Below are 14492 nucleotides of genomic sequence, written 5' to 3' on the forward strand. Positions count from 1 at the left end.
TTGGTGACCCCCTGCTAACTGTACACAGAGCTGGCCAACGAACCCAGCAGCCTGTCAACACTACCATCTGTTGACCAGCCACTCGCGCTGCTTCATACAGACTGCACTCATTCAGACCCTCAAGCAGAATAAACTCCATCACATTTTATTGAAACTTAACCTTTTAAAACTTTGTATTCTTAATTCATATTCATGCCATTTTTGATCTGGGACTTATTTCCCCCTGTTTTTTCATCAGACCGGTCACTTAAAAGGAATATGTATATATATTTAATCTTAAGTAGGGCTATGTACTGGCAAGAATCTGGCGATAAGATAGTATTTTCGGAAAACTGTCAATAACCGTATACATAAAATCTGAGTAAAAGAAAATGTACTTTTTCATGCAAACAGTGGGATCATTTGCATTTATCAGAGTCCCTGTAACATCAAACATCATAGCACTGCTTTGAGAGGGCGGGTCTCTGTTCATGGCTGATCAGCTGAAAACTGGCCAGTTTCGATCGGCTGCATTGATCGGTGCATCTCAAACAATCAGCAAACAATCAATGAAAACAGCTTTCTTCGTTTTTCACCTTTGGCATTGGTCTTGGTATCAATAGCAGTGTTGTCAAGATACTGTCATTTCAAACTTTTATGCAATACCTAAAAAAAAAAAAGATATTTGATACCATTTTCGATACCACGGGGAAAGATGTTTTCAACATTGTCGCATGAGACAGAGCAGAGAGAGCAGCTGGTACCAGCGTATCGATACTGCAGAAAATGAGTATTGAAACCGTTTCAAATATTCAATATCGATATTAATACTTTGATATTTTTTACATCGTAAATAGGGAATAAAAAGTCCCAACAACTGAAAATGTCTTTTTGTGAGACTGAGACTCTTTCTTCCTTCGGTGTACCAAAGAATTGGATGGATATACAGTGTAATATAGCGTAAACATGCAGAGAGACAATAACCTAGTTATTATTATTATAATCTGCATCAGCGAAAAATCAATCAAATAAAAAAAGCAGTGACATTGTTTGCCAACTTGCGAAGCACCTCATTATTCCTGCAGATGACCATACTCTGTCCAACACCCACATCCCATTGATTTACACGAGTCTACCATTATGTCTTCCTCTTGGGTGCTCGGGGCATTGGCTAATTGCAATTTAGTTGCAATCATGTGGAGCTATATGCTTAGCGAAGCAATGCAGGGTAAGTGTAATTAACGGCAACTGATTTAGAGCCGGCTAATCAATGCAATTTGCTGCGACAAGGTCCTGGAAAGTAATAATGTTTGAAATTTGCAGAGTGAAAGCAAGCTGGGTGTCATGTTATTGGTTAGTGAATGGATGAATAGTAGATGATAATCCTGTATCCAGCTGGTGTATTGATGGCACCAAATGCTATAAATAGATTGTAAAAAGGTAAGTTGTAGCTATACACCCTATCTTGTTTAAAGATTAGATTATTCTGTGCTGCTATGCTGAAATGGTCACTGTGATGTTACTTTGATGAAATATCTCAGCCCGATCATGTGAAAACAGCATCTTTCTGCACGGCTCTGTGCAGCACGCTAGATTGATCTGCACCCTGATGCATTTCCATGTCTCCCCTGCGAATCCCACATGAGCTGTGAGGGTGAGACGCATCACTTCCAATCTAAATATAGATTCAGAAATATTCCGCCGCTGCTGCTGCTTCTATTTTAAATAATTCCACTGTTATTAAGCAGCAGGCGATACATCTCATCCTGCTCCCATGGCATTCGGCTTTGTGGAGTAATGCAATCCCCCCCTCCTTTTCTCTCCCGAGTGTGTCACATGCAATAACTTCAGCCCCCCTGCTTTGAAATGAAAAGGGAGGAGGGAGGAGGGAGGAACAGGGAGTGCAGAAGGAGAGAGGCAAAATTATGGCAGTGCCAAAGCCGGCTATTTCCGTCTGGCTGTGGAGATGAGAGAGGAGGAGAGCGGACACGCATTTGTGATTCACAATGTGATCCCTGGATTAGCTTGCCAGTCCTGCGTTTGTCTCTTTGCAGCTTCTTATTGACGCTGCTGGGGAGGCTTAGATGGCAGTAAAGTGACAGAGTTTGGATTGCGCCTATTGCTACTTGTTTTTATTCCAGATTCCACCGTCTCCTCCAGTCAAGCCATGAATACATAAAGACTAATGAATCAGAGAGGCGTTGCATTGTGGGTGCCACCTGGCCTCGACTTGTCAGAAGACACTGATAGGTGCTTCACAATAATGGGGAAAATGCAAAAAAGCTGATCAATTAAACATGATTTGACTTGTCATAACAATAATTGCAGCGCATGTGTCACACAATAGCTTGCAGAAGAGATAGATGATACCTTTTGGGGATCAACAGGGGTGCAAACTTGTCACCTTTCAGCTAGGGTTGTCACAATACCAGAAGATTAGGAGTCGATACCAATACCAGTGAAATTCACACAATTCTTGATAGCCAATTCGATACCACAGTAAAAAACAAAACAATTAGAGCTAGTGTTAGGAGGTTAAAAAGGTCACAATTCCCTCTCTATTATCTATTTTATATTGCTGTGACATCATGTCCATCATATAACTGTATTTATTCAAGTTTATCACCTAAAACTACATTTTACAAGATTACATTTGAACACATCATGATAGCGTTATACTTTACCTTTACTCGTAGAGTAGAGCTTGAACGCACCATAATGAAACTCAATGCAACCTCCGTTAACGTTAGCTGTTAGCTCCGCAGTCCTGTGCGCCCACCGGCTGCTAACAGCTAACGTTAATTAGTTTTCCTTCTACCGATTTCAACACGGATTTGTTGTTCACAATGTAGCATTATCAGGGAAAAAAATAGGCTGCGTCTGGAGTGAGTTTACGGCGTCCTTTCAGATTTTAGACGCTGTTAGCCTCGAGCCCCCCGGTACCTGTGGTACTGTAGAAAAACGAGTATTGTCACATTTTCAGAATCTTGGCATCAACTCGGTACCGAAGTTTCAGTTCTCGTGACATCCCTACTTTTGGCAAAAATCGCCGTTTTGAATCCAAAATAGATCATTTGTGTGATTCTTGTAGATCCGATACGTTTTTGAAATTTGGGGGGGTCTGGTCTGCGAGGTCTCTGTAACGACTCTCGGGCCTCTGCCTTTCTTCCTCCTGTCGCCCTGTCCTTGGTGCTTCTGGGCAGGTGTTCCCTGGGGTTTCTTCCTCATAGGGCGGCGTCCGGGCAGATTGCCGGCTGCCACTATCCTGTGGGCATTTCAACCAACCCCAATAGTCTGAGCCTCGTCACAAACGTACGCCTTCTTTCCCATTTCCCCCTAGGGGGTTCGCATCTTCGTCACCTTTTTCACCCCTGATGAGTTTGCACCCCTGGTTACTCTTGTATATCTTTCATTACTTGATTTCCTGGTGATGTTTCTTCACTTCTCCTCACTTTTTCTACCCCCTTTCCTTTAATTTGAGTATGCACATAAAAATGGTTATTGGTAGAAAACAATTTAAGGCCGGAAATACTGTGGTAGAACAACTTCTCCATGCTACAATAACAGCAACTGTAAAGCCTGTGTTGACGTGCAAGACTAGTCTCCCAAGAAGAATGACGTTTCAGCAAATGACCCAAAACGACAAAGTGACAAAGCCCTCTGGCAAAGAACCAGTGACGTTATAACAAAGTGATCAAGACTACAGAGGGAGGTCGGTGTGGTTGTGTTGTTAGGTTACTGCAGAAAGCTGACAATAACAAAGTTACTTAACTGCATGTAAACACAGCGTATGAGACTTATTTTCCCTTTGCTACTTCCTACCCATCTGTGTGTGCACCAGTGCCCCAGAGGCAGCGCTAGTTGTCGTTCTCTCCCTTGCATGTTCTCCCCTGCGAGACATGTCACGCCTCCCGCTCTGCTGCTTATGCATTCATAAATGTTAACTCATATGTAAAGGTGGTAATCTGCAAGTTTCTATTTTTAATTTAATGACGCCTTTTGTGCATTCACTGCTGTGACGTTTTTTGCACTTTGCACAGAGATGACTTTTTAATCAGATTTCCCTCACGCTGTCACGCTACTCCTGCCTTACTTACAGTATTCCACACAAGAGGTCATTTGTACCTCAACACTTATAGACTGTTTTAAACCAAATGACACACATTGTTTTGTTTTTCTGATGAGGACAGTGTCTATGTAATAGTACTGACCTGGAAATTGTGGAACTGCCTGAAATGATGAAAATGCTCAGGGAAGGGTTACATCACTACACTTCCCTCTGTGTTAACACAATCCTATTGTTAGGGGCAGAGTGGAGAGCGTCATGTCCTGCTCAAGAAAACCTTTGCGGTTTTGAAACCAGTGACCTTTGAGTACTGTTCCTCCCCCGTCCTTCGTTCCTTGTCTTTCCACCTGTCCAATCCCAGCATTGTCTTGGTGCCAAGCTGGGCCAAGGTGCCACCTCAGCCCAACTCAGGGCTCTGCTGTGCATGGCAGGCAGGCAGGGCTTCACAGCACATCAGGGGGCTAATGAGAAACAGTATGGCCAAGGGATAATGTATCCTGACCTGACAGGCCATGAAACACAGTCTGCCAGCCATTTCTCTCCCCGTGCTCTGCTCTGCCTTCCATCCAAGCTGTTCTGACACTTTCAATCTGACTTAAGTGGATCTGGAGAGTTGCTGTTTGCATTTCCAGCCCTCCCTTCATACTCTGCTTCCCTTCTTGCTTCTGCAAAGTGCCCGCGGAGTCCCCCGAAACATACAAAGTTGAAGTTGAGGATACACCGCTGCAGCTGCAGAGTTCTTTCTGTCTACATGAGCAGACAGATAGAAATGAGATAGCATCACCACACATAGGCAGTGCTATTCCCTCTAAGATACGTCCCTTTGTGCCCGAGCAAGATGGGAATATCTCTCAGGATCTAACTGGTGATGAGGAGGGAAGGGAGTTGTGGGAGGCGAGCGCCAGCCAGCTCTGGTCTTGACTGCGCAGAGTGTGAGCTGGATGTAATTTACACTCGGCCCACCTCAGGGAGCAGCGGGAGCACAAGAAAGCATTACCTCCCTCCAGAAAAATGCCCTTCCCATGTGGCTGTGGGTGTCGGCTTTCATATAAAAATGGATCCATTGCTATTACAACACCCCACCTCTCCCCTGCTCCCTCCTCCTACTCTCTCATACTGAAGGTGTTCTGTAGATTAGAAAAAAAAAAAAAGAAGAAGAGACGGGGAATGAGCAGGAGATGATGACCAGAAAAAGCGGGGCATGGGCGGACTGGATGGCTGTCACTATTTCATGTCAAAACATTAAAAGTAGCACGAACGCTTTGTTGTGACAGAATGATTCCCGAGGCTGCACCATCCCATTCTCTACTCAGATGGAGACAGACACACTAAATGGCTGAAAGTCATTTTTCTCCCCTCTAGCTGGTAGCAGTTTCCAAAGAAGCTGTGATAACAAAAGGCTGAAATTCAGCGCCGTCTGTTCTTTGGCTAACTGGCTAACGTTTTCAGTTTTAGTCACTTTAAAAAATCTAACAACTGATGTGTTTATACTGCATCATTGACAGATGACTAATATATGATATTTTATTTTGGCATTTTCATTTCAGTAAGTGCTCCATTAGTACGAGGCTGCCGTCATAGCTGCCAACCATAATAATAATTCAGCATGCAAACCATAATTTAAAATTTCTACTAAGTCTAACAGAGGCACAATTTAGAGGCATTGAAACCATTTGGGTCACAATATCAGCGTCTTAACTTTATAGACTTCTGACCACGTTCATGTAGAGATATTAACACAATTAATATAAACATTTCTGAGACGATTGAAAGCCACAAATCAGAAGAGTCTACAATGCAGTTTCCTGTTGTCCATCTGGTGTTATTTGGCGGCACAAAGGAAAATTGCTTAATGGCACCAAACAGGACGATACAACTATAAGTGTCATCTTTGAAGCAGAATGTTGTAAGGTTTGAGGAAAATGTGGTCTAAATTAAATTAAACTTTTAACTCATTGTTTTGGTTTTATGGCCAGCAACCTCATTTCCATCATAAGTAGGCAGTAGACAAACCCGCTGTGCACTACTTACCCAGCTTCAAACGGCAGACAGACAAAGTTAGTGACCATATGGGAGCATTTGTGTTAGTGGAGACCAAAAACAGAGCAGAAAGGAGAGTGAACATTGGACTTAAGTTCATCAGGTGGTCAGAAACGCCACTCTTAATGAATACTAATGTTAATCTGTGTCTACTTGATGTGTAAATAAGCATGTTTGCTAACAACTTAGCCATATCAAGCTCATAATATGTCAATGTTGTGTTTGCAGCTTGTTCTAATGCCCCCAAGTGGCCAAAAAATCAAAGGTTGAAATATAACAAGGATAATTTAACATCAAAATTAGGCTTCAATCCAACTAAATATTAAAAAAATACATTCAAATCCAGAAGCTACTCGTATTGTCGGTCACACACTCCTGATCACTTTTCAAACTAGAAAAGGCACTCGGAGAGCGCAAACCTCCGCAAAGGTCATGCCCCGTTTCGCAATGTTGACATAAGTTAAAAATAACTTGTGTATTCGCCCCGTGATTCGAATCAGATTCGGGTTCTTCCTTGGCCGATGCTACACCCTTCCACCAAGTTTCATGAAAATCGGGCCAGTAGTTTTTCCGTATTTCTGCAGACAAACAAACAAACTGAACCAAAAACATAACCTCCTTGGTGGAGGTAACTACATCTTCAAACAAGAGTTATTATGTAACTGTGGTTCTATGATTTCTGGATGACACCCAGAGACGATGTGTAGTAAGTATGTAAATACTTTTCTAAATAACTCTTGCCCTTTCAATGAACACTGTAAACTGCTACCAGATTTAACTGATAGTATGATAAAATGGATGTAGATATAATATGTTAACACAAAAAGTGGATGTAAGTTACTCTTTAGGTATAATCTCTCTTCTAAAATACACTTCTGGAGTGAGCAGTTCATCAGTTTATTGTCAATGTTTCCAGAAAAAACTTGAACAGGTCAGCAGCCTATTGACAGACCACAGGTATTTTTACTCTTTACTGAGTGCGGTAAACTCATTTCACGGCATTGAGGGAGAGGTCTTACATCCAACGTGATCGATACCCTGTGGGACACTGACCTTCACGGTAAAGGGGATCAATCCCTGAAGCTTTCACCCTCTTCATCGACCCCCCCGTGCGAACACACACATTTGCATTTTTATTGTCTACACATTACAAGTTAATTACACACGGCTGCTTTTTGGTGCTCTTTTGCTAACCGCATTAGTCTAATAAAAGAATCCACCCACTTTCTTTTTTTTTTAAGTGTTATTTGCTGAATATCTCCTCTTTGCCCTACAGCGAGAGCTAATTATCTAAAGCGGTCTAGCACAAAATTATTTGTGTATGCTCTGTAGTGCATCCAGTCGGGCGTCATATTTTGGTTGTGAGTGTGTTTCCATTTTCACATGAAGCCTTTGGGGAATACAGAGCTCCAGAGTTTGTGTTTTCATGACATTTAAGTTAGGCGCTAACACTAGCTGTGTTTATGGGGTAAAGGTGGCTATAATCTGTACTCCATTTAATGCTCAGTATGCTTCAAACAAACTAGGTTGTACAATGTCTTATACCTTTTCTGAGTTGCCTTAATCAAAGGCAGGGCGAAAACAAGACAGAAACAGACAACGTTTCGACACTACTGTGTAAAAATAGACATAAGACATAAGGCGAACACATATATAGTCAACTTAAACAGGTGTACAATTATGTACAATAATTGTTTAAATAGGATTTCAACTCTATGGGATAATAGATCCAAGGGTGGGAGTAAGTTGCCATAGCCAAGTCTCTTTTATATGTTTTGCTTTCTTTAACAAGGTAGTAGTTGCTTTTTCGTCAGTATTATCCAAATACTATCCTACATGAAACATTCATTCATCTTTTAAATTATGGGCAACATAGTTAAGTTGTAGTGTAAGAAGTAACAACCGAACAAAGTTTAGTATGAAACTAACTAGTTACTTCGGTACCAAATCAATGCCCAATTCTGAAAAAGTGACGTCATTGTTTTTCTACAGTACCACAGGTAACGGGGATCAGGGCTTGAGACTAGTGGCGTACCGTTGTCCCGGGGATGATAGAAAATTTCCCTGATAATACTACATTGTGAACAGCAAAACCATGTTGAAATCAGCAGGAAGAAAGTTAGTTAAATTAAGCTGTTAGCAGTCCTGCTTAACTAAATAACGGAGCTAACAGCTAACATACAGAGGTTGCACTGAGTTACATCATTATGCGTACAGGCTCTATTCAGTAAAAATGAGTATTGGGCAAAGGTAAATTATAACGTTATCATGATGTATTCAAATGTAATCTTGTAAAATTTAGTTTTTGTGAGAAACTTGAGGCAGATCATCAGGGATTAATAATCAATTCACAAAAAACAGTAAGCAAACGGTAATAAAGGAGTGTATGTTGAAGTTCATGGGATTTATTGTTTTGTTTTTTACTGTGGTATCGTATTTGGTACCGAGAGTTGTGAAATTTCACTGGTATTGATATTGACTTTTCTGGTATCGTGACATCCCTAGTTAGAACATAGCGGTTGACTTCATACTTCGATCAATCTCCTGGTGCAACAGGCAGCTGTTCCCCTCGGTCTCCTTAGTTTCTCCAGTATAAAAGGGTAACAATAAGCAGCAGAGATTTTTCAAAATGGACAAAACAAACAGATAGCTGAAAACAAAGGAATTAAATCAGCGTCAATGACTACAACAGGAGAGTTGAACACAGAGGTAGCCAACATCACAACAGCTCCCTGGAAAGCTGCTGCTCGCACCACAGCTGGCTGTCTTGCGTCACCGTCGTATCAACAGGGACACTCTCTAGCGGGTAACCAACCCGCTGAATCTCTGTGTGTGTGTGTGTGTGTGTGTGTGTGTGTGGAGCCAGCTGGTGGGTGCTGAAATGAGAGATGATTAGGAATGAAAGATAACTGCAAATTAAGTGACTGAGTGTTGATTGAATGAGTAAGTGGGTGAGCGTGTGAATCTTGCTCTTGTTATGTTTGTCTGTTCTTTTAGAGTCCCATCATCAGATAGATGGAACAATAATAGATGGATCATGTATTTGAACAATGTAAAACCACTGGGATGTCTGTATAGCTATTGTATATATGGAATGTGTCTGACAGTCTTGATTTGTCTTTCTGTCATGCGTATAATATTTATTGGTGGTCATAGGTTCAAACCCCCAACACAAGGTGATGTTCCCATCAACAGTTATCACGTCATTGTCCAAAAACAAAACACTAATGATGCACCTGCGTAGTCATACAAGTCAAGTCAGTGTTGATAAGAGCATTAGCAACATCTGCTGTCAGGTCATATGCATCTCCAAAGACAACGTCAACTAATGCATTATGTAAAGCCAGTTTATAGAACTTCCAGTGGGATGGAGGGAACTTTGTTGTTGACTCAACTGTATGTTCATTTTGGAGGATGTAGTTTGTGGTGCTGTTGAATTGTACTGCGTTATACTGCCAGGTGTTTCTATTATTTTGTTAATCCCATTCATATCCATATGGGCAGACTACATAACAATACCACTTGCAGCTTAACAGCACCACAAGCTACATCTAGGGCTACAACTAACGATTATTTTCATTATCGATTAATCTGCCGATTACTTTCTAGATTAATTAATTAATTGTTTGGTCTATAAAATGTCAGAAAATAGTGAAAAAAATGTCCATCCTTGTTTCTCAAAATCCAAAGTGATGTCTTTAAATGTCTTGTTTTATCCAAAACCCAAAGATCTTCAGTTTAATATGAGAGAGAAAAGAAAAGAAAAACACCAAATCTCCATATTGGAGAGGCTGAAAACAGCATTTTATGCCATTTTTGCAAGAAAAATTACTTTAACGATTAATCAAAATTATCATTCAACTAATCGATTAGTACTACATCCTCCAAAATGATCATACAGTTGAATAAACACCTCTTTAAAACGGACTATTATAACCTTCATGGAGGTAGGATTTATTGCAGGACTGTTATAATACACTGCATTAGTTTTAGCTTGGTGTACCTAATAAATTGAGTGTATATTAGCCTGTATAAAGTAATGTGTAAAACACAATGATACCCGGTTAATAGTTTTTGGATTATTAAATACATGCTCGAGAAATGTGATCATTTTAGATATTTTACTTACTAGAATGTTATTGCTATATTGGTGCATGCTTGGTAACATCCGATAATGCACTAACAATAATATTCCATTGGTTAAAGATTAAGCAACCACATTTGCACTTTGCAAAAAGCAAAATGATTTTAATGTCTAAAGGAACAGTTTGTCATTTTGCTTTCTTGCCGAGAGTTAAATGAGAAGACTGATACCACTCTCATATCTTTGCAGTAGGGATGTTCCTGACAACGTTTAAACCAATATAAAAAATATATAGTTATTATTTAACAGCTCTTTACTACTGACCATGTATGGATGTGATATGATAACTATGTTTGTTATATGGCCTGGCTCAGGTTGAACCCTTAGCAAAACATTAACAAATACAGACAGAGAACGAATGCAATAGAACTTTATTTATTATTCAGTTTGTCAGTTACAAAAAACATAAATAAATGAGGCTAGGGATAAATAACAATTCTGTATTCTCTCAGCTGTCTCCTCAGTGGACAGCCTGTGTGCTAATTTACTTATTACTTAAATTACTGTGTACATGTCGACATTTTACTCGTTGGATTTTCCACTGTGCAATATTGCCAAATAGCTGACATTTTCCTCGCTAACTCTCCACTAGCACCGTATTGTTGATATTTATCTGAGCAATACAGCTTCACACATAACAGGAAACGTAATACTATAGATTACGACAGAAGAAATGGATAACACAGTAATATATGATTATAGATGAGCATAAATACATGAAGAATCTCTCTCTAAAGCTTATGAACTGTGATGCAACTTATTGCATTATTTCAGACTATTAACACAACATCACCCACAAAATCTATAAAAACAAAGCCGTATCATTGTTGGGAACAAAAAAGTTTTTCTCAATCGTCGCTCACCTGCACCTTCAGGACAGGTGTGTTGCAGTCAGACATTGTGGCCATGATGGTAACAGTTTCACTTTTATGGGTCAGAATGGGGCCTTTTGCTTTGCCTCTGACAAATGTCGTGTCTGTCTTTTTGGTCATCTCACGGTAAAGATCACGATTACACTCTTTGCTGATGTCAAAGATGCCCACTGCGTACACGTTTGAATTCAGGTTAAGGTCATACGGCACCTTGAACAGCACAGCTATTTTCTGAGAGGACTTTTTTGTAGAGACATCGAGGAGATCATAGGTGAAGATGCCGACAGATCCTTGTGCTAAGCTTGGTTTCTTGGCAAACAACGCCTGTCCAGATGCGGACGGTCGAATGCTTGGGGGCAGAGGGATGGTGCAGCGTCCACTGTCGAGGAACATTCTAGAAATATAAATAGTAGAAACATCTTAATGACATGATTTAAAAATAAGAAAGAATATACTGAGAAAAAAAGTTGCAGTTACCTGGGGTTACAAAGAGCGTAGTTAGAGCTCTCATTGGTGAGCTCGACGGAGCACTGGCGTTTTGACGGTACAGCTTTAGCAATTGCTGATCCAGCTGATAATCCTGTACCCGCAACATCACAAACTGCGCCCAAAATGTCCATATCTGCAGTGTGACCACCTGCTCAGACAGATATATTAATTAAATATTAACAAAAAGACGCATCTGGGAAACTGTCATCTGAAATCACAAACAACACATGTAAATGGTCAGGTGGAATAACATTAAGCTCATGGTACGCAGTCATTTCCTCAGACCTACCTGGCTGTTCTTGCGTGGGATGAACACCTCTGAAGGGCAGCTGAAAGATCTGTCTGACAGCCTTGAAGGTTGCCTTCTTATACAGGTGATGGAGGTTATAACCTGTTTCTCCAGGAAGAGGAACTAGTTGGATATCAATTTACGGTAAGTATAAAAACCTCCGCCCAGTACATTGGCATATGGTTGGCAGAGGAATGGGACTTCACCTGTCTAAAATGCAGAAACGTGGAAGGTATCGCATCATTAAAAGCTCTGACACTAAACTGATTAGACAATGCCCTTGTTGTTACTGAACAACTTCGGTTTCATATAATAAGCTTGGATATATGCCAGAAAATCATTCTTCGAGCTTATGGGAAACCAATTGTAAGTAGTACTAATATAATAGAACACTAGGGCTGTCAGTCGATTAAAATATTTAATTTAATTAATTAATCACATGATCGTCCATAGTTAATCACGATTAATGCAAATAAGTCACACATTTTCTGTTATCTATCTGTTCAAAATGCACCTTAAAGGGAGATTTGTCAAGTATTTAATACTCTTATCAACATGGGAGAGGACAAATATGCTTCTTTATGCAAATGTATGTATATATTTATTATTGGAAATCAATTAACAACACAAAACAAATATTGTCCAGAAACCCTCACAGGTACTACAACTTAACAACTTTGACAACCCCAGAAAAAGCACAAAAGCAAAAGGAAGCTAGCAGGTCACCTTCCAGGTATGATGCAGTTTACAACAAGGGCACTTGACTAATCAGTTTAAACTATGACCTCGATCACCAAAGTCAGTAGGATTCGCCCTCTGGGGACCATAAATGCCAGTACAAAATTTCATGGCAATCCATTTAACAGTTGTTGAGAAATTTAATTCTGGACCAAAATGGTGGGCCGACTGATGCAATGGCACGGCTAAAAATCGACAGCATAATGAACTCAACATTAAATTGTTTCTGTCTGAACGAAACCAGGGAGTTGCCTGAGTTACCCTCGGGCAGATTCCAGACGCTCAGGTTGATGTGTTTTGACAGACAAAGAACATAAGAAAACAAGGTGACGCTCATCAATCAAATATGCCGGCGACAACTAAAGTATTTAATTGTCATGTGGCCAAGTGAGTTACGACTCACATTTCTCAGCAACAAAGGTACAAAGGTGACCTCGGAAAACCTCCAAGGGAGACTTCCGATTTCCAGTTTCTTGATTGCAACACTCCTGTTTCTTTTAGACATGATCGCGGTTTAATCTTAACCAAGTAGTTTTTAGTGCTTAAATCTAACCAAACCTTAAAGGGACTCAATGTAAGAATCAGAAATTGTATGTTAACAGTAACACCTGTGGCCGTTAAGTCAACGTCAGTCAGCGTCCTGTTGCTCGCGCTTGTGCTCGCACTACGTAGACGCGAGCGACCATCGGTCAAAACAGTGAAGCAACACACGCGAGACTGAATGTGACTAATAGCTAAAACCACAATATCACTATATATTTCACATGCTTGGCAGTAATGTTAGCTTACCTGTTCAATAGGAGTTTTGCACGCTCAGGGTCCGTTTTGATACCAAAAACCAAACCAAGGTCCTTTATGAGTCGAAGGCTCAGCCGATGTTGGTCCTAGTTTTCCCCCGACGTCGGTCTCAGGGCTTCACTAGATATAACTTTGGGGTTTGGGGTTCCATTTCTAACCGAATGTTAGCTATGGTTGCACACATCCGTTGTATTTTCCCAGAAAAAACACCCTGCATTCTTCACATTAAAAGCAGTCTACAGGCAAAAGGTCTCATTTTTTAGCTTATGTTACAACCTGTTCACACCTTGGCATTAAAAGACGATTTAAAAACATTTATACGTGGAAAAATGTACATACAGTCCCTTTAAATTGGTCGTAGAATTGTCTGTACTGTAATTTTACTATGTTTGTCTGTCGCTGGCCCGCGCCGGGCCCCTGTCAAAAGATGCTTTCCAGTGGACCTAACTACTTTTCTGACAGAAACCCTGGTACGACAGTTTTTATTTTGAACTTGAAGAGAACACATAAGACAAACATATAATTTAAACCGTTACCATACATAGACAGTCCCACACCATATGAGTTCCCACAGATCACAAGTTGACAGTGACATCATCAGCTACATATTTGCTGTACAGTGACTGTATTAAAGTTGTACCAATCTAAGCAGAGTTTCCCAAAAAGTCAAACTATTAATTTAAAGGTGACTTCATTACTTAGCAATCAAGCAAGTAATTTTCTGCAAACATCTGGTCTAAATTGGCTCTCCTTAATGAAAAGCAAGGAGAGAGGGGTGGTGGAAAAAACTTCCTGGGCAGAAGGTTGTTAATGAATAATTTCACTGAAACCCTTGAAAGACAGATAAGCCATGGAGGAGTGCTTCTGTCAGCCAGTTAGCCACCGCACACTCCTCCAAATGTGCCATTGTGCACTTTCACAACCTTAAAAATAAAGTTTCGTCTGCCTATGGAAGCTAAAGGTGTGCGTCTGTAGAACACACTGTTCTGTTTTGTAATTTCCACATGACAGGGCTTAGCTTCGGAGGGCAGATGCAGAGCCAGGTTGTGTTAAGTCAGGTGTCTGGGGAGCCTGGAG

The 14492-nt window shown here is 40.6% G+C and overlaps 2 protein-coding genes across 4 annotated transcripts in view; one reads left to right on the forward strand and one right to left on the reverse strand.

Annotated features, from left to right (window-relative positions):
* The window catches only part of gpr158a (G protein-coupled receptor 158a), a 77463-nt gene that overhangs the window by 44466 nt on the left and 18505 nt on the right, over nucleotides 1-14492 (forward strand). The gene's annotated exons all lie outside the window — the stretch shown is intronic.
* On the reverse strand, nucleotides 10621-12437 carry LOC119480728 (DELTA-actitoxin-Afr1a-like). Of its 2 annotated transcripts, XM_037757257.1 has the most exons (3): nucleotides 11880-12437; nucleotides 11579-11738; nucleotides 10621-11495 (listed from the first exon to the last, which is right to left on the reverse strand). In XM_037757257.1, the coding sequence occupies exons 2-3, from the start codon at nucleotides 11719-11721 to the stop codon at nucleotides 11078-11080; spliced, it is 561 nt and encodes a 186-aa protein (XP_037613185.1). In that variant the 5' UTR covers nucleotides 11722-11738; nucleotides 11880-12437; the 3' UTR covers nucleotides 10621-11077. The 2 variants fall into 2 exon arrangements, with proteins under 2 accessions (XP_037613185.1, XP_037613186.1); XM_037757258.1 differs by having other exon boundaries at nucleotides 11579-12437.

Source organism: Sebastes umbrosus, chromosome 21 (genome assembly GCF_015220745.1).
Source record: "Sebastes umbrosus isolate fSebUmb1 chromosome 21, fSebUmb1.pri, whole genome shotgun sequence".
NCBI lineage: Eukaryota > Metazoa > Chordata > Actinopteri > Perciformes > Sebastidae > Sebastes > Sebastes umbrosus.